We start from the raw sequence: 20,774 nt of genomic DNA, 5'->3' as shown, positions 1-20,774 counted from the left end.
CTCAGGCCACCTTTCCCTGCTTCCCTGGCCACATTAGTAGATAACTAAATAAAAGTGGAGAAGCTGAGACTCTGAACAATGTCCATTAGGGATGGCAGCATTGCAGAGACCCACCTAAGTTCACAATGCTGGCCCATTTCTAATCCTGTAAAACAAATCTTTTAAAAGGTACATTTCAAGATTCTGGAATCACAAATTTATGTATGAGAAAACCATAATGTAGTTACTGATCATGTCTACCACATTACATTAAACTAAAGAGAATTCAAACCAAACATACTTGTATTTAATAAAAGACTAAAGAAAACACAACTAAAAAATAATAATTCCTAGTTCGTTTAATTATTCAATAGCATTAAGGAGATCACAACATATTGCAGTCATTATTTTCAGTTTTAAAACAGCCAAAATCATTTATCTCATAGAGTTTATAGTTTGGTGGGTTGAAAGAGAACAAAGATAAAGTGAATAACATTGCTTCTGCTGATGCATGCCCTGGGAGACATTAGGTGATGCCTCAAGATTTCAGATCCCTATTACCCACGTGGAAGACTCAGATTGACTTCTGGGCTCCTAGATTTGTTTTGATCAACCCTTGGAATGAACCATTCATTAAATGAGAGATAGATAGATATCACTTAAAATGACAATTAAGAAGTAAGAATTTTGGCCTGTCATGGTAGCCTAGTGCCTAAAGTCTTCTCCTTGCACACGCCGAGATCCGATATGGTCACCGGTTCTAATCCTGGCAGCTCCACTTTCCATCCAGCTCCCTGTTTGCGGCCTGTGAAAGCAGTCAAGGACAACCCAAGGTCTTGGGACCCTGTACCTGAGTGGGAGACCTGGAAGAATCTCATGGCTCCTGGATTTGGATCAGTGCAGCTCTGGCCATTGCTACTGCTTGGGGAGTGAATCACTGGACAAAGAACCTCTCTGCATGTCTTATTTTCCAATAAAAATAAGATAAATCTTTTAAAACAGAACTTAAATCAACAGAAATAAAGTACAGTGTTTAAATATAAGGGTCTGAAGTTCAAAGTTGAGATCCACACAATAGATGATCTTCAGAAGTAAGAAAAAAATAAATATCATTGACTGCCTAAAAGTAGGTAGAAATAAGAAGGATTTAGAAAGCAAAGAAAACTCTACAATTATTCTCAGAAACTAAATTCTCTGTTTGAGAGAGAATCACCCAGAAGTTAGAAAGGAACATACTTATGAGATCAAAGGACAAACCAGGAGCTGGCAAATAAATAAATGTTTCCAATAAAAGCCAGTAGGGAAAAAAAAAAAACTCGGTAAAATATTTCTACTTAATCAGGCAAGACTGGAATTTAGAAGTGACCACAGTCACCGACAAAAACAGTGGAGACGCCTGCTGACTACAGAGGTTGCTTTTGGTGAGTTCCAGTCAGCATGGCCACTGCCGTGTTTTGACTTTGTCCTCCACAGTTCATGGGATGTAAACTGAAACCTCATTCATTAATTGCTGATAGTTCAAGACAGGCCATTTAGCAGGTAATGAGGGTTAGATGAGATCCTCAGGGTGGGTCCCCGCTGTGGAATTATTGGCTGTATATGAAGAGGAGAGTTCAGATGATATGCAGCCTTGCTCTTGCCATTTCATGCCTTCTGCCATGTCGTGATGAAGCAAGCAGCCCCACAACAGATGATACCATATTGATATCAGGGATTTCAGACTCCAGAACTCAGACAAAAATGTCTTTCCTTGTAAATTATGTAGTCTGTGGTATTTTGCTGAAGCAGTGAAGGACAAAATAAACCATGAACTAGGGTGCATGAGACAAGAATACATGTTTTGAATGCAGACAACTAGTTGGGGCAGCTTTGCTATGAACATAGGAAGGAAGGGAAGTTACTGTTTTTGTTTTTTGTTTTTTAAGAGGGAAATGACAGTATCTTTTTATTCTGATAAGCAAGGTCTGCCAGGGATATGAAAACTTCTAGTGCAAGAAAGAGAAACGGCTTCCTACTTGCTAATGTAGAAAAGGAAAGGGCTGTGTGGCTGTCCCAGGAGGGAGAAAAGAAGTCTGAAAACAAATGAAGCCAGTGTTGATGTTTTCTAGTAGTAGTATAATGGTGTCAGCTGTAAGGCCATGTCCAAGTGCACAGATGCTGGGAAATGTGCAGAATAACATGGAAAACAGTCATTAGATGAGAATGAGAGTGAAAGATGCGTTAAAATGCAGGAAAAGAGGGGTTAGAACGTGTCACCCATATGGAAAGGTGAAAGTACTGCCAAGCGTGGCATGTGTGCTAGACATCATGCAGAGGATGGGCTGGTATTTCAGAAGCATCCCAGTCAGTTTGCATGTGTCAATGTACAGCTTTGGTTTGCTTCATGGAGTGTGAAGGGATCTTCGCCTTAGTGATGTAGAGTCAGTACCACAACCATATACTTGAAGGAGCTGAAGAAATGTTGACTTAAATAAATGCTAAGTAAATTACTCAAGATCACTAGCAAGAGGTGGTCTCCGTATTTGAATATACACAAACCTTACACCACTAAACTTACAATTTCCATACAAGTATTTTCCATGCATATACTAAATTTGCAGAAAAGGTATAATTTAGAGGTCTTACTGCCATTTTCCAAGAAAGATACAGCTTGAAGGTTGGAAACAAAAGATCTAGGTAATTATTGCAATTCATTTCTGTGGATTTTCCACAAGTGGAACATGGTGTTAGATCTCACAATATCTGTATTTCAGTGGAGAAACAAGCCTTAAAACAATCATAATGCAGCAAAATCAAGTGCTATAATTGATGTTCAAGGGAATTCTAAAGGAGGAAGTGTTAACCATTCTCAGGGGAGATGAGGAAAAAGGTGTCAACAAACACTTCCCAGATGGCGAAATGGGTGGGCAGGTTCTGAAAAATGAGTACAGAGTCCTCCGGCAAGGAACAGCTCACTCAAAGGCTTAAAAAATTCTTGCTTGCTGGGGCCTGAAGGTGTTCCATCTGGGAGGAAAAGTGAAATTGTAGGGGGATTACATGTGAGAGGTGGGCTGTTAACAGCTGGAGAGCTATTTAAAAATCAGAAGGAAGGAATGGGACAAAGAGATTTGCATTCTAAAAAGAAAAAAGCTGGACTGAATTTGGAAGATATATTGGAAAGGCAAAGGGAGGGAGTGTTAAAGGCAAACAGACCATTTCAACATGTATTTGTAACTGGAAGTGAAAAAGCAGATGAGAGAATACAAATACCTTCACAGATAAAACATTTTTGTAAAATTATATTTCATTTTTTACCATGCATTCTATGACATAAAAAGTGATTTCTGTCAATAAGCTCCTCTATGCAGGTTTCATTTTTAAAACTAAATGTACATAGCATTTTGGTGCACATTTATTCTATACAATTTTAAATGTCCCCCAAACACAAACATTTTAAATTGAAGTGGATATAAATAAGCAAATAAATGATAGTTACCTACACTGTATATAACAACCAGAAATACATAACAGTATATAATGCACATGGAATTCCATAAAGACTAAACAAATTACTTCCATTTACACTTAAGGGTATATTTATACATGAGAATAATACAATACATTTTTAAAAATTACTTTTGTTGTGCCTCATGTAAATCAGAAAACATTTTCTATGGGCCTTCCGATATTATGTTTTTTTTTATAAAGCTTCTTTTTTCTTTTTGTTACAGTTTTGAGATATCAATCATTTCTATTTTAGTAGAAAATAGTTTAACTAGACCCCCTACACTTTTCTTTATGTAGGGTTAAAATTACAATTCTTAGAGGATAACAAAAATTGGGAAGTAAACTTGGATTTTGAAGACAACATTAGACATTTTGTATCATGACAGGCAAAGGAGTTCCGAATACACCCACAGGCAGCCTCAGAGCAGACCATCAGGAGGAAGGAATATGCTGTGTCAAATTTGTCCGGAATGTGACCTAATTAACACATCATTCCCTTCTTGTCTTCTGTGACCATAACTGCACTTCAAACTAAAAAGGAATTACCTCACTTAGAGTAGAAAGTCCCATCTGATCCCATTTATTCTCAACTTAAAAAAAAGTTCATAATCATTATTCTCCAGATGGATGAAGAAGTCCAGTCCTTGAACTAATATGTTTCCAGCCATTGTGAAATGTTACCAGATGACAACCTGCCTAGCACTCAAAATATTTGTAAAATACCAAAAAAAAAAATGCTATACAGTGTTAATTTATTAAAACAGAATGGAAACTATGCCTCCTGAATTTGAGCTGTGGAACTGCAAATCAAGGATCCCTAAGGGGAGGATGAATAGAATAAGTTCATAGCAACAGCTGAAACTGCCACATGAAATACAATTCAATACTTTCCCCCAAAGAGCTAAATACTCAAAATCTCATTTAACAGCCTTAGCCTCCATTCTCAACGTGGTGGTGGTGTTTGTTCAGTAAATGAAAGTTAAAACTAAGTAGTGGTACCCTTTTCCTTTTTTTTTTTCTTTTCAGGAATTTGATTATAGCTTGTAATAGACTAAGGATTAGAAGTCACAGTTTTATAGAGAGGAAGAGGGATGGAAAAAAAAGTTCACCATCCATGCTGGTCAGTTTCCCCTTTGGAAATATCTGATCTTATTATGTGTCAGAATCTATCTGTCCATGATGTTATTTTTAAACCTTGAAGAAGGTGGAAACTGATTGATCTTAAACGATTTCTAAAACTCTATTTTTCCCCCATACTTTGCCCATTATAAGCCACAGGGATCAACCTGCCCCCTGCTGATAAACTCCATAGTTTGAAAACACTAATCAAACAAGATAGTGAAATGATCAAAGTGTAGTAGTCCGATTCCTCCATTCAGTGTACAGCATATCTGTGAACTGAAGGAGAGCAGGAGATTTCAAATAAAGACTAAAAGAACTCTTTTAAAGCATTCTTTTGTACTTGGAATTTGTTCGTTTTGAGCTATAAAAAACAGGGGAGCTAAAAGCCTAATAAATTCCTTTGATCTGGACATGGCAAGTTCTTAAAGAGAAAGTCTAAAAGGTTGCAGACTGTCTGCTGTTTTCTGAAAATTAAAATCCAAAAAAAAAAAAAAAAAGATCACATGGCTTGCCTACTGTCTCCTCCCCACCACCCTGAACAGACTATGTATTCTATCCATTTTAGGAAGAAAGGAAGCTGCTACAAATGATTGCAGTGTGAACTAAGTCTACTCACATATTTGACCAAGAGCAGTGGAATATCTTAGGCTTTGCCAGTCCTAGGGAGGGTTCATATTCAACCAGAGACTCTCCTAGAACACAGACACCAGTCACAGGAATCATTTACTGAATGGATGAGGAAACCATAACCAGCTCTCCAAACATCAACTATTTACTGGTGACAAGCTGATCATCTCGATTTGTGAAGTCATAAGTGTAAAATTAATAATGTAGAAACTGAGTAAACACTTTCACTCAAGTCTCAAAGGAGGCATTTACAGCCATTTCTACAAGTTGAAATTCTGAACTATACAAAATGTCATCAACAAGAGTTGATCCTGATTTTGCTTTTTGGTCTAACTCATTCATAATCAAAATGTGGTCTACACTGCAGCTTCAACATTTCCCGCTTGGTAATTGTTACAAATGCAGAATTTTAGACCATATCCTATATGAACTGAACCCAAATCTGTATTTTTCCAAGGTCCTGGGTGACATTTGGTGTATGAAATCCTTAACCATGTTTTTGAAAATTGTTACCAGTATTATTCAAGTTTTGTGTCAACTTTATTAATAAGTATAAATGGCACAAAAATTGTAGTTTCATTTGAAATTCTGAATTAGAGTGGACCAGAAAGGAAAATTGTTAATAGCATACTTTCCTGAAAATGTAATTCTTTCTCTACTTATGCATATTTATCCAAGTTTTTGATATGAGATAAATGATGTGTCCGGTGTTATGTTTTTCGTTGCTTTTATGTTTTAAAATTAAATTATCTTTATTGCAAAACTTTTTGAGTTTTTTCCAATGCAAAATGTTTTGATATGACAAACCATTGTTCAAACACTGAAGTTTATAAAAGTTATTAGAATACTAGTTAGACTTATCAATTATGCAGAACAAGCATGTAATTGGTCCTAAATTTTATTGCCAAAAAATATACAAAGAAAAGAGAGGTGACCTGTTCTGATGACTAGAATGCTTTGTTGAAAACAATCATACATTTCTCAATAATTTAGGAAAAACCTGTTAATTATTTGATGACATGAGTGTTAAAGACCAGTTGGAGAGTCACAGGAATTGTCTACTGTAGTGGATGGATGAAATTTATCTTAACAACAAAATAAATCCCCTGCCTATAAAATCAAGCAAATTATAGATACTAAGAGGTAGAGGGAAAAGTCTACATATGTGTCATTTTAGAACTACAATCTAAACATATTGACTTTGTAGTCCATTCCTGTAATTTGCTGAACCATTAAACTCTGATTTTAATCACAATACCTTTAGTGTGATTTTGGTATCTTAGGCTTCAAATATTTCTAACATTTGAATGAAGGTTTACTGAATCATTTTTATGTAAGGAGTGTGCTGTGGCTTGTTAAATGCAATAATTAGTCCATTTTCTACAAAATTATATTTTATTTTCATCTTACCAAAAAGAAAATAAGTCAAAGCTTAAGTAAGAATAATCACTTAAATTTGTTTAAATCACATTCGTCTTGTGTGTGCAAGCTGTACCTATTTTTGCTTGAGTATTTCAAAGAATAAAGTCCAACATTTCTTAGAAAAATCATAAAGAAGGACAGACACAATGTAACAAAGACAGGTAGAGATTTAAGGAAATAATCATAAAGAATATTCCTTGTAATTTAAATTAGGTGGAAGTAGTATAATTTCAGAAGTTTAAAATTCTTATAGGATTGCATGCATTATTTCTTTATACTAATGAATGGGGATATACTAAAAATTAACACAGATGGGGCCATAATTGGAATTTAAGGTTAAATAGACTAATATATACTATAATGCATACATCAAAATCTGCAGTATTTCATTTCAAACTCAATCATTTGGCAAAGAATATTCATTGAATTTTCTTGAACTTAGCCTTGAGCTGATGATTTTCAATGTAGGATCGTAGGTTTTATTAGATGTTTTTTGAATATCTCTAGAAAGTGGCAGAGCACAGAAGGATCTCCTCAACACACAAATCATAGCAATAAGTGACAAACCCACAGGCAGCATCATACGAAATGGGGAAACGTTCGAAACACTTCCACTAAATCCAGAATCAAGCAAGAATACCCACTTTCTCCATTGCTATGCAATATAATTATGAAAGTTTTTCCAGAGCCAATAGTCAAGAAAAAAAATTCAATGGAATAAAAATCAGAAAGGAAGGATACAAATTATCCTGAATGCAGTTGTTATGACATTTAGGAAAAGCATAAGATTCTTAGAATTTATGAAATTTTGTTGTGTGATAGACAATCAAAACAAGGAAATTAATATCTTTTGTATATACAAAAAACTTCCATGCCTAAGAAAGCACATGGAAGGTTGGAAACATTTAAAATTGCTATAAAAATATCAAAACATCCTCGAATAAATTTAATCAAGGATGTGTTTAATCTGTACAAAGAAAATTGCTAAATAGTAAAAAAAAAATATATATATAGCAAAAGCTGGAAAAGATTTTCCATGTATGTAAATTGCTAGAATTATCAATATGACCATGACATCAAAAGTAATTTACAGATTCAATGTGGTTTCAATCAAAATACCTTTGGAATTCTTCTAAGATCTGAAGAAAAAAAATGATGCTGAAGTGAACTTGAGTTATCGTGGATAACTAGAGACGTTAGAAAAAGGAAAACAAATCCACAGATATAAATATACCAGATTTCATGACACTGATAAAATACTTCTAAGCCATCAGTGTGGTACTGGTTCAAAAATCACCAAGAAAATCAATGTAACGGGGGCCCAGCAACGTGGCCTAGCAGCCAAAGTCCTCGCCTTGAATGCACCATGGGCGCCAGTTCTAATCCCGGCAGCTCCACTTCCCATCCAGCTCCCCACTTGTGGCTTGGGAAAGCAGTCGAGGACAGCCCAAAGCCTTGGGATCCTGCACCTTCATGGGAGACCTGGAAGAGGTTCCTGGTTCCCACCTATGGATTGGCGCAGCACCGGCTGTTGCGGTCACTTGGGGAGTGAATCATAGGATGGAAGATCTTCCTCTCTGTCTCTCCTCCTCTCTATATATCTGACTTTGTAATAAAAATAAATAAATCTTAAAAAAAAAATCAATGTAGGGCCCGGCGGTGTGGCCTAGCGGCTAAAGTCCTCGCCTTGAACACCCCGGGATCCCATACGGGCGCCGGTTCTAAACCCAGCAGCTCCACTTCCCATCCAGCTCTCTGCTTGTGGCCTGGGAAAGCAGTCCAGGACGGCTGAAAGCTTTGGGACCCTGCACCCGCGTGGGAGACCCGGAAGAGGTTCCAGGTTCCCGGCTTCGGATCGGCGCGCACCGGCCCGTTGCGGCTCACTTGGGGAGTGCATCATTGGACGGAAGATCTTCCTCTCTGTCTCTCCTCCTCTCTGTATATCTGACTCTGTAATAAAAATAAATCTTTAAAAAAAAAGCAATGTAACAAAATTGTGAACCCAGAAATTAACCCATACATCTATAGCCAACTCAATTTAAACAAGTAATCTGAAATCAATCAATGAAGAAAGGAGTTTATTTAACAAATGCTGCTCAAAATTTGGATCTGCCTGTGTAGACATGTAATATACACCCCACTACCTACCTTTTACCTTATAGAAAAATAAACTCTATGCAAATCAAGGATCTAGTTCTACAACCTGATATGATCAAACTACTGAAAGAAAATATCAGGGAAACACTGAGACAGATAAGAATATTCAAAACTTCTTGGAAAAGGCACCAGAAGCACAGGCCATTAGAGCAAACCAAAAATAAAAACAAAACACAAATGTTATTATATCAAGCCAATTAGCTCCTGCACTGAAAAGGAAATCATCAACAAAGTAAAAAGGCAACAAGCAGAATAGGAGAAAATATTTGCAAATAGTTAACTGACAGGGGATTAATAAACAGATTGTATGGGATGTGCAAGAAATTCTGCAGCAAAACAAACAATTCAGTTATGATATGGGCAAAGTACATGAACAGGTAATGTTCAATGGATGAAGTACAAATATCCAACACACATGAAAAAAGTATTCAGAATCACTAATCATAGGGAAAATATAAACAAAAAACACAATGAGATTTTACTTCAGGTGATTAGAATGGAAGGCATAAGAAAAAATCTTGAAACACTAAATGCTGGTGAAAATATGGGACAGAAGATGCCCTGTTTTAATCCACTATTGATGGAAATGTAAATATGTACAATCATTGAGGAATACAGTATGGAGATTCTATAGAGATCTGAAAATAGATCTACCGTATGACTCAGCCATCCCAATCCTATAATTTTTCCCAAATAAAATAAGGGTACAACAGAGTCATTTATACCTCCAGGTTAATTTCAGCTCAATTCACAAAGTCTAACTTATGGAATCAACATAAGTTCCCACCCACAGATGATATAATAAAGAAAATGTGTTGTATACATACCATAGAATACTACTTAGCAACAGAAATAAGAAGCCCTGCCTTTTACAACAAAATAGATGCAACTGGAATCCATCATGCTTAGAAAAATAAGCCACTCTCAAAAGCACAAATATCATATTGTCTCTGATATATGGAAGATCATACAGAACACTCAAAAGAGTATAGGTATTAAACAGTCACACTGGGATACGATTATCATTTTTTGCTCATGTTTACACCCCAGATGGAATGCAAACTTGTGGCTTTCGATTTTACTTAATGAATGTTATGATTAATGATAAATTAAGCCTTTAAGTATAGATTTGATTAAAAGCATAACTATGAATATACTGTTTAAGAAAGAGAAGGTTGACTCATTTCACTGAGCATAATGGTCTCTACTTGGGACCACCTGGTTGTAAATGGTATAAGTTCATTCTTCTTAATAGCTGAATAATATTCCATGGAGTAGACAATTTTTATGAAGGACTACACTATTATAGTAAAATGAGGAAAATTTGTCGGGGGCTGGGAGTTTCGGGGGAAACCAAGCCTACATGAAATTGTACCACATACTTCAGAATTCAAAATAAAAATATATTAAAAAATAAATAAACAAATAAATAAGAGAGGGAAGCTAGGAAGGGCTATTGGAAGAGAGCAGTAGTTTGAGGGAAGCATGATCTCTTTTGGGAGCTTTATCTATGCTCTGTGTCTAGAACCACATTACATGTCAACAGCTATTCCAGCGATACTTGAGGCCTTCTTATGTTTTTCCCTGCATTTGAAAGCATTGTGCCAGAGTATCAACTGGAAGATGATAATGTAACACTTCTTTGTGAAACTCTCTGATGCTTTTATATCTCATCTACAGTAAAAGCTGACAAGTTGTACAGTTATCTGAGATATCCTTACTCTTTGCTATTCAAAATGTGTTCTCCACAACAATGTCATCAACAATGTATTATTAGATATGTAGAATCCCTGGCACATCCCATATTTTCTGAATTTAAGTTCTCAGGATTAATATTTGCAGGTTTGAGCAATTTGGTCATAACTAACCTTCACAAATTTCTCCACTCAGACATCAATTTCTGTCATCTTTCATCACCACACACTCTGATCAGCCATGGTGATGCCTTTGCTATTCCATGACCATGTTAGAGTATATTTTTAATTAATTACATTGCATTATGTGACACAGTTTCATAGGCTCTGGGATTTTAAAGGTCATTTGTAGTTGACATAGAACTTATTGCCTTGGTCTAAAAGTAAAAGAGAACTTGGCAAAATGAAGAAACATGAGTGATTTAGGAAGATATCTTTGACTAGTCAATCCTGAAGATGAACTTCAATGGCAAAGCCCTTCGTTTATGTTTTCTAAGACAGTCTGGCCAACTCATAGAAGTTGCTCCTAACAATTGTAATTCAAGCATATATATATATATATATATATATATATATATATATATATATGCTCTTTTGTAATGAGTCTTTATTCCTTACTCCCTCTCCCATCAAATGTCTATTTTGTAGAATTTCTGTTAACTTTTCATGCCTTCATAATAACTATATGATACAAAATATGGTATAAAATACAAATGTTAAGAAACTGTAGCTGAGAAGTCTAAATGATTGGAATACAAATCTGCAGCAAAGACTAACCAGCAGCACATTTATTTACTGCTCATTCTCTTGTTGAGCATACCTCTGTTTAATTTCGTAAATAGAAATTGAACAATGATGTTAACTCCTAGTCCAATAGAATTTGTTTTTAGAATGTATGAAGTTATTTTTTACTTGATAAGTTTTAAAAACTACTTACTTGCAAGGCTGTGAGGCTGACAAAGAGTAAGAGTTGACTCTGGCCAGGGGCCAACACTGGAAGCTAGGAGCACAATCAAGGTCTCCCTTGTGAGCAGCAGGAAGCAATTAATTCCTCCAGCCATTGTCGCTGTAGCCTGGCATGAAATTGGAGTCAGAAAATGAACCTAAGTACTCTGCTATGGGAAGTCGGCACCTTAATACCTGTTACTTATTTGCATCTTTAAAAGAAGTAATTTCATATCTGTTCTGTGTTAGTTTATGAAAGATACATTTTGGGGCCTGCACAGTAGTGCACCAGCTAAAGACTTTGCCTTGCACATGCTGGGATTCCACATGGGCAATGGTTTGTGTCCAGCGGCCCCACTTCCCATCCCTGCCTGTGGCCTTGGAAAGTAGTACAGGAAGGGCAAAAGCTTTGGGACCCAGCATCCAGGCGGGAAACACGGAAGATGTTCCTGGCTCCGGGCATCACATCAGCTCAGTTCCAGCTGTTATGGCCACTTGGGGAGAGAATAAGCAGATAGAAGATCTTCCTCTCTGTCTCTCCTCCTCTCTGTGTATCTTACTTTCCAATAAAAATAAATAAATCTTAAAAAAAAGAAAGACAAATTTCCATTTATGTAATACTCCTGAAAACACATATTAAAATAAATTATTTCATGCTTTATTGCAGAAAGATATTTCAATCATGAATACTGACTGAGGCAGATCACAGTCAATGCATTCTATTGCCTACGAAAATAATCAGAGATACAGCTATTCTTAAAGATTGAAACCAACACATCAGCATGCACTTACTGTACCTAATCCATCAAAACCATTGTTCAACACTGGGATTTACTAAGAGATGTATAATATGGCTATTCAGAAGGCATCCTTCTTTAGAAAATTATCACTTATGGACCTTGATAGATTTAAGCAAAATGCATGTTCATTAAGCACCAGGAAGAAAATAAATCACCTGTAATCACATATTCTATATTAGAATTCTGGTTCTCAAATGTGAGTACCCAAAGAAATCACATGGAGAGTTGATGGGGTTATTAGCATTGAGACTGTGGGCACCACACTCTACTCCCAGAGTTTCTGATTTAAAAGAGGTAATTTATATTTCTATGTTCCCAGGGAATGCTGATGCAGAATGTTCACACTTTGAAAACCATTAATCTAAAGAAATCAGATTTATTATTTTAGTACTTATCCTTCCAGGTTTCCTCAGTTCTTAGATTTTTAATATCTTGATTCAAACATATTCTATAGCTTTGGATCATTTCATTTGTTCAGCTTTTTCTTTTTTTAAGGTTTATTTGTTTATCTTAAGGGCAGATCTTTAGAGTGAGCTGGAGAGATGGAGAGGAGAGTTCTTCCATCTGCAGGCTCACTTTCCAAATTGTCAAAACTGTTGGAACTGGGTAATTCCATAGCAGGAACCTGGAGCTTCTTTTGAGTCCCTCATATGGGTGTAGGAACCCAAGCACTTGGGACATATTCTGCTACATTTCCAGGCATGTTAGCAGGAATCTGGATCAGAAGTGGAACATCCAAGACTCAAATCAGCAGTCATATGGATGCCATCACCATAGATGGCAGCTTGACCCACTACTCCACTGAGCCAAGCCCTGATTCAAACATTTCATATCCATGTATATCAAAGGTCTTCAAAACTGTCATGGAAAAATGTGCATAATGGAAAATCTATGCATAAATTTCAGAATAATTCTGAACCAGAATAAACACATTTTAATTCTGTTTTGCATTGATTTTTTTGAAATGCCTTTATAAAATACATGGTTAATCTCAGTAGGTTGTGTGGGCCTAAGTGGATAGCCTAATTTCGCACTACTTACCAGTTTGAGCTTAAATGCGAAAGAATATTCAAAGAATACATTATGTAAATGTAATAGATTATAGAAATGTTTCTCCCTGTCTCCCTGCCTTTGGGAAGAATTCTTCAGAAAACTTCAGCATCTGTGTTTCAGGCCAGTATTAAATCAATACTGATGCCACTGTCTTCTCTCATGGTTAAGATAGTTTCTTGAATGATCAACAGTTTTGAAGATACAGTGACTAACAACAGATAACAAGGCATAGAGTACATTATGGTTAGTTAAATATAAGGTAATAGATTTGGAGCTAAGTCAACCTTCAGAGGAAAGTGAAGAAAAATGAAGAGATTCGACCAGGAGGGATGAAATTCTGGACAAATCTGGAAAGTTTTAGAATGATGTATATATAGCAATACTTTTTGTGTACCTGCTCTGTTTACCTTCCTCACTTTTCAAAATGTTATCATTCATGGTACTGATTCTTTGACTTTAAAAAGTGAGACAATATGTTCTGGTCATAGTTGATTAGCAACTGATCCAGTGAAAATTATTTCATAAGTGGAATGCATTAACCGACTCTTAGAACACAGCTTTTTTCAATTGTAGTATTCCTATTCTTAAATTTTTATTTATTCATCCATTACTTTTTAAAGTGGACTAACAGAGAAAGACAAACACAATGACAGAGGACATATATTTGCTAATTCACTTCCTAAATATCCCCAATAGTAAGGAATGGGCAAGGCCAAAGTTAATCCTGGAACTCAATCAAAGCCTCCCATATGATTAGCAAGAGACAAATACTTGGACTATCATATGCCATTTCCTATAAACCTCTTTAAAAAGAGGCTGGACTTAGAAGCACAGACAGTTTCAAATCCAGGAATTCCAATAATGCAATGCAGGGGGTCTAAGCAGTTTCCTAACCCCTATGCTCAACACCGGACCCAAAATAGGTTTTATGAGATGCGAACTGAGAATGAGCTCCTAGATGAGCTACTTGGCCAAACTCAATATTCTAGAAAAAAGGTGCTTTGAGGAACTGAAGGTCCCCTAATCCTGACCCTGAATAAAGTTCATGGAGCCTTCCTTTTAATTGAGTAATCTCATTTATCCTTATAAACCTATCCTTTTCTCTTAAGGCAATTAATTCTGATTTTTGTTACTAAAGATACCCTAAGACAATATTTAGAAACTTATAGGTTGGAACACGTAACAAGAACTAGACATAGTTCAATTTTACAACACAAAATTTTCAACATTTCAAAACAAAATGTTAGGTCTTCTGAGAAAACAGAATTTAATACAAGAAATCAGAAGCAATGCATATCTCAGCCATATTTTATACTTGTTAACTTTTCTATTCTATACACTAATTAATTTAAAAGCATTATACAAAAACACTTTTCCACTAACCAAAACACACATATAATTATTTACTCTCAAATGGATAAGCAAAATAAACTCTTAAGAAATAGAAGTGTTCTCATTATTATTGTTAAGATGATCATTATAAAAAAATGAAGTTAATCTCTTCACTTAGGAGTCAGTGAAGTGGTCTAAATTCAAATAACACTTTCAGTAATGCATTCATCTTCAAAATTGCTTTTGTTATTGCTCTAAAATATGAACTTCTCTAAAATGACCTCTATGCCCATAGAGGAGGACATTATGTTAAGAAACACTCCATCCTATCAAGCACGTTTCAGTTTCTCTTCCTTAATAACACACAAATGAGATATTCAAAAACACAAATCCTAAAGCAAAATTGACATTTTTTTCTTTCCACAGAACATCAGATCCACTGTGAGAAGGAAAAGACAGGAGGGAGCTGTTGATGCTTCAATTTTATAAGCAGAAACAAAAAAAATTAGCAAAGGGAAAAAAAACAGAAAGAAAAAGAAGTAAGAACTAAACCACTATGTTTGGTAGATGGTTCATTTTTATGGATGTCATATGGTTTTACAAAAAAAGAAAAAATAACAAAGCTTCATACTGCACACAGAAATTGTGCCAATACTCCTGGGTGTGCATGTGTGTGGGTCTGTACACATGGGCAAGCATGTTTCTTTAAAATTAAGTTCCCTGGGGGAAATATCAGTATTACAGAAAAATATCCAATATTGCTTGGACTTCTTGGATTGAATATATCAATTTAAAAAATTTTTCCTTAGTAGCATTCCCATAAAAGCTCTATTTTAAATAGAATGTTGTAATGGAATATATATCCCATAATAAGTGATTTTTAAGTAATAAGAATGATATATGTAACCAGGACAAATTAAAAAATGTGGCAGTTTCAAGTTGATATTTCACACACTGCACTGTATAAAGATATTACAATATTGTTCTTATCTCCTTTATAGCCCTCTAAATACATCCTGGTTCCCAAAAAAGAGGAAAAACAAAAAATCAAAAGAAAAAACTACTTGGCCTTTAAAATTTCTCTTCTACAAATGAAGTAAAAACTAATTACAATATTTAGCTGTTAAGATGGAACAATTAAAACGTCAAAATAGTGTCTACTTAAAGGTTATTTTAAGAATCATTACTTGACAAACTTGCATAACCTGTGTACTGCAAAGTGATAACAGTGATACATTAAATGGAAGAAATGTGTCACACTAATGAAACTAATTAAAAGTGAAAAGATGGAAAATTTTAATTAACTTTATGAACTGGCTTTGTCACTGCCAATTACCATAGAAGCCTTGGCAAAATTTGTATTCAAGTTCAGACCATAGTCCTGTGAAACAATTACATGATGGGCAAAGGTAAATCATTTTAGTTCTTTATTAGAGAAAGAAACAAATGAAATTAATAAAAATTGGAAAATAAATGTAGGGGAAAATAAGGGTGGGGTTACTAAGGGGCTGATACTAGCAAATCAAAATAAGCCCAGGAAGGACCTATTGGTGCAGGAAGAGAAACTGCATGAGTGGAAAGTCAAGTCCCTTCTCCTGCTGCTGATTACAGTATCATGATCACAACTTGTAAATTACCGAATAGACAGCTTGTTCACTTGTGGTTTTCCCCAATAATCTATCAGTGTATTCAACAAACTTTTCTATATATTTATGAATCTTATTTTTATAACAGAAAACTGTCTTACAACTATTTTTTTGTCTGTACTATGTGGAGATATGTTATCTATTCAATTCAAATACTGTTTCCTAAAATGTAACTGGAAACAAATATTTTTTAAAATGTGACCTCAAATAATCATTACTGCAAACATATTCACTTTACAAAAATAGTTTCATGTTCAAGATAGATGAAGTTGAGTGTGCATTGAATTGATAAACATTATCATTAACAGTTGTGCCTTATGCTATCTTACTCTATTTATGAATTTTACATTGACTGCAAAAGCAAAAGCATATATTCCACAAATTACTGAAATGTATTAAGAATGAGTAAGAATCCAATCTGAAGATACAGATATAATAGTTTTTTTTACTAAAGTGTACAATACTATGTTATGCATGCTTATACACTACATACAGATTCATTCATTCTGTGTACCTGCAAGTTATCCTCACGTTTTGCAATAAGCCAAAGATATAGATAGAGATGACCCAAATAACTGATTTTTGTTTTGGATTAAATAGACCAAGAGTACCAACAAGATACATTGGTAGCTAGTATGAAATATATTATACTAATATGTTATACCTCAATTCTAAATCTGATTGTTCTCCATGAATAAGTAATAACAGACTTTAATGTGATTTAGGGAGCAAATAGAGTGACTAACATTCCAACTAATTCCCCCACACAACGTCTTATGAAGCTGAAGTTTCAAAATGTTTAGTTAGACTTAAAGGCTTGATTTCTCACTTACTTGCAAATAACATGCATATATGCCTGGATGGTAAGATGCTTTCTTGTAAAATTGCTAATCATGTGAAGACTACCTGATACTGTGTAAGTGAGGGGCAGATGTTTTGTGCAGCACTTATCAGGAAACACTCGTCCAGTATCACTATGATTGGATAGAATTTAAGCTACTATGGTTTTTGATCCAGCTTCCTGCTTATGTGCATTCGGAGATGAAAGATGATGGCTCAAGTATTTAAGGACCCTGCAATCCAGAGGGGATAAATGGATTAAAATTCTGGTTCTTGATTTTCTCCAGGTCCAGCCCTGGAGGAAAAAAAACAGCAAATTTTTCACATTGGGATTGGCAGATACAATTGGAATTGATGACAAGCTATTAGTTGAAGTTTTTTTTTTTTTTCAAGAGGTGACTTTAATAAAAATGTTCAGACTCCCACAACTACATACCACTAAATTCATAAATTCTTAAGGGCTTTCAGGACATTCTTTTTTTTTTTAAAGATTTATTCATTTTATTACAGCCAGATATACACAGAGGAGGAGAGACAGAGAGGAAGATCTTCCGTCCGATGATTCACTCCCCAGGTGAGCCGCAACAGGCCAGTACTGCGCCAATCCGAAGCCAGGAACCTGGAACCTCTTCCGGGTCTCCCACGCTGGTGCAGGGTCCCAATGCATTGGGGCCGTCCTCAACTGCTTTCCCAGGCCACAAGCAGGGAGCTGGATGGGAAGTGGAGCTGCCGGGATTAGAACCGGGGCCCATATGGGATCCCGGTGCGTTCAAGGCTAGGACTTTAGCCGCTAGGCCATGCCGCCGGGCCCTTCAGGACATTCTTTAAGCAAACCATACATGCATGAAATTTGATCGTGGAGGGATTACCTTGGCACCTCAATATGAAACTAAAATGTTCATCTTTGAGCACCGCACTTCTACAAATATGCTTGTCCTTCAACAAATCTTTCTATTTCCCTTTCATTTACAAATGCTTTTTACCTAAAAGTCATTGCAAAGCATGTCATTCTTAGAGTAGAAAAATCACTATATTTATATTATGAAGATATTCTTTTTTAATTCTTTATGAACTTCATTTCAACAAATGCATTATTATATTAATATTTTCCAGATTTGTTTTATAAAGGAAATGGCAATAAATAACAGATAAATAATAACAATTTGACTATAAAAAAATTAAGCATAGCCTTATCATATAGGTAAATACAGCTTCCAATTACATAAATTGCACATTAACTTTGGCAACACCCTACCATAACCTTCGTAATAACAGAACCAATACAAGTGCTACACTCTTTCATCATATAGCCAAAATATTAAAATGAAAAATTACATAACTGATACCTAGAGTTATAGTGTCTGTTCTCCTCAAAAGTATGAGATATGTAAGACAGCAATTTTGTGTTTGTTTTTTTCCTTATGACCCTACATAATTTACCAAAAATTCAAAATAAAAGAAGAAATTAATGCTAAAAATATTTTATTTTTATTGGATTGTCAGATTTATAGACAGAAGAAGAGATAGAACGATTTTTCATCTGCTGATTGATTTCCCAAGTGGCCTCAAAGGTCCGTGCAGAACTGATCCTTATTTTAAGCCAGGAGTCAGGAGCAAATGCTGGGTCTTCCACACAGGTGCAGGGTGTGTAGGCTTTTGACCATCCTCTACTGCTTTCCCAGGAAAAGCAAGTAAGGAGCTGGATGGAAAGTGGAGCATCCAGGACATGAACCAGCACCCATATGGGATCCCAGTGTATGCAAGGCAAGGATTTACTTCTTAGGCTATTATGCTGGGAGCTTCAGATACTTAAAGGATTCTGAACATATATCAGATGAAGAGAGATAACTTTCTTAATTATCAGACAAGATGTCATTTTAATGATGCAAAACTCAGAATATAACTATTAAAAACATGCCTGAATACATCTTATAAAATGCTTTGAGAGGAGATTGGAATGTTTCTCACCAGGAAAATTCCTCTCTAATGTACTGTCACTCCAGAAGGACCACTGAGAGGTTTTCTAGATGTATGAACAACATTTTCAATCTCTGCCTTTATCCGGGAAGAAATAAATGGCTGAATCCGTAAATAGATGATGGATAATAATTACCTATGGGCTTGGCAAGTCTAGAAACTTCACTGATATGACAGTGTATAAAAACAACACACCACATAACAATGTTTTCTTCAGTAATTGGTTACATATAACAACAAAGGACACTGAAGTTAAGTTCATTTAAATCTACTCTATGTGCTCAATCTCCTACCAACACATTTTTTGGCATGTACCTTTAGTTTTAGGCAATGTATGGTATCACTGAGGCTTCCATAAATACATGAGAGTCATTTAGTTTCACAACCATATCCAGCTCAAGATATGCTTAATTTGGGGAAAAAGCTTGATCTGTTTGATCCAAAAAAGCCTATTCTATGAGGTTGAGTTCGGAGAGAGTGCTCTCCCAAATTTGCTGGGGGCATTACAGGTACTGAATCCTGCCATTGTACTTCCCAGTTCTGTGCATCCAGGAAGTAGTGGTATTTGCTGGTTGGCAATGGTTTCATTCACTTGTATGATTTGCCATTAAGATCATTTTCCCATCAAGATAATTTTCTATGAAAATACTGATTCGTTGCACAGCCAACATCTTGCCAAGAGGTAAAGCTCCTGTCAGTTGTACTACAGGTCTCGAGCTTGCAGTGCAACTCTTCCCAAGACCCCAGCCTGGGTCCAGTAGAACCTCAGAGTGTGGTCACCCCACCACTGCCATCACCATGGTGCTGGTGGAAGCAGCAGTCTACAAAAGAAGCAAAGATAATTGTTTCTCCACAGTTTGTGGGAATGACCCAACCTCACATTAAATGTTAGTGAACCATGGAAAAGAACGCACCTTTGTTGAAAACAGAGTGTGAGATACGTCTACCAACCTGTGGGGAAACTGCACATGGTACTGATCAGTATGAAGACAGCAGTATTTTAGAAGATTGGAGACTCTGAGGTTCTTCTCTGGAGTGATACCTGAGAATTGTCAAGCCTTAAAAGAGAATGAAATATATGAGCAATGTTTTGATTTGATTTTGGCCTTTGATGAAATTGCCACTCTGGGATAAGAGGGAATGTTACCCTGGAACAGATCAGAATCTCCACAGAAAAAGACTTCTCAAGAGCAGGTGTTCAGCACAGTCAGGGAGACTCAGATGAAGCTGAGGCTGGAATGCATCATCAAACAAAGGGATTGTAGTGGGCCTGAGGAAATGCAGAAACACTGGGCAAAAAACCCCACCAGCATTTGCCATGACTGGAATCTTTGCAGTGTCTGAAGGTAGTGGGTAAATCCTGGGTCTGAGATGCTAGCACACTAGGCTGAGTCATTTGTGTGCCAATCCATCTCCTGTCTGCACAACCTGCAATCTATCTCCCTGGTTATGGCCTGGAAAAGAAGCAGAGGATAGCCCAAGCCTTGAGACCCTGCATCCACACGGGAGACCCAGAAGAAACTCCTGGCTCCTGGCTTCGGATCCACTCAGCTGGGGCTGATGTTACCTCCTGGGGAGAATATCAGCACATGCCACATTTCTTTCTCTCTGTTTGCTGTCTCTGTAACTCTGCCTTTTGAATCAAAACAACATCAATCTAAAAACAAACAAACAAAAACAAAACTGATCAACGA

General features: G+C 36.0%; 1 protein-coding gene across 1 annotated transcript in view; it reads right to left on the bottom strand.

The window, feature by feature from the left end:
- CADM2 (cell adhesion molecule 2) overlaps positions 1-11,548 on the bottom strand; it is a 344,096-nt gene extending 332,548 nt beyond the window's left edge. Inside the window, exon 1 of the mRNA XM_058661328.1 lies at positions 11,425-11,548. Within this exon, the coding sequence (XP_058517311.1) occupies positions 11,425-11,548 (124 nt within the window). The remainder of the gene's footprint in view (positions 1-11,424) is intronic.
- Positions 11,549-20,774: the final 9,226 nt, after the last annotated feature.

The sequence above is a fragment of the Ochotona princeps genome, chromosome 3 (genome assembly GCF_030435755.1).
Source record: "Ochotona princeps isolate mOchPri1 chromosome 3, mOchPri1.hap1, whole genome shotgun sequence".
Lineage (NCBI taxonomy): Eukaryota > Metazoa > Chordata > Mammalia > Lagomorpha > Ochotonidae > Ochotona > Ochotona princeps.
The sequence above is the reverse complement of the archived record's forward strand: the minus strand, read 5'-3'. Positions and strand labels throughout refer to the sequence as shown.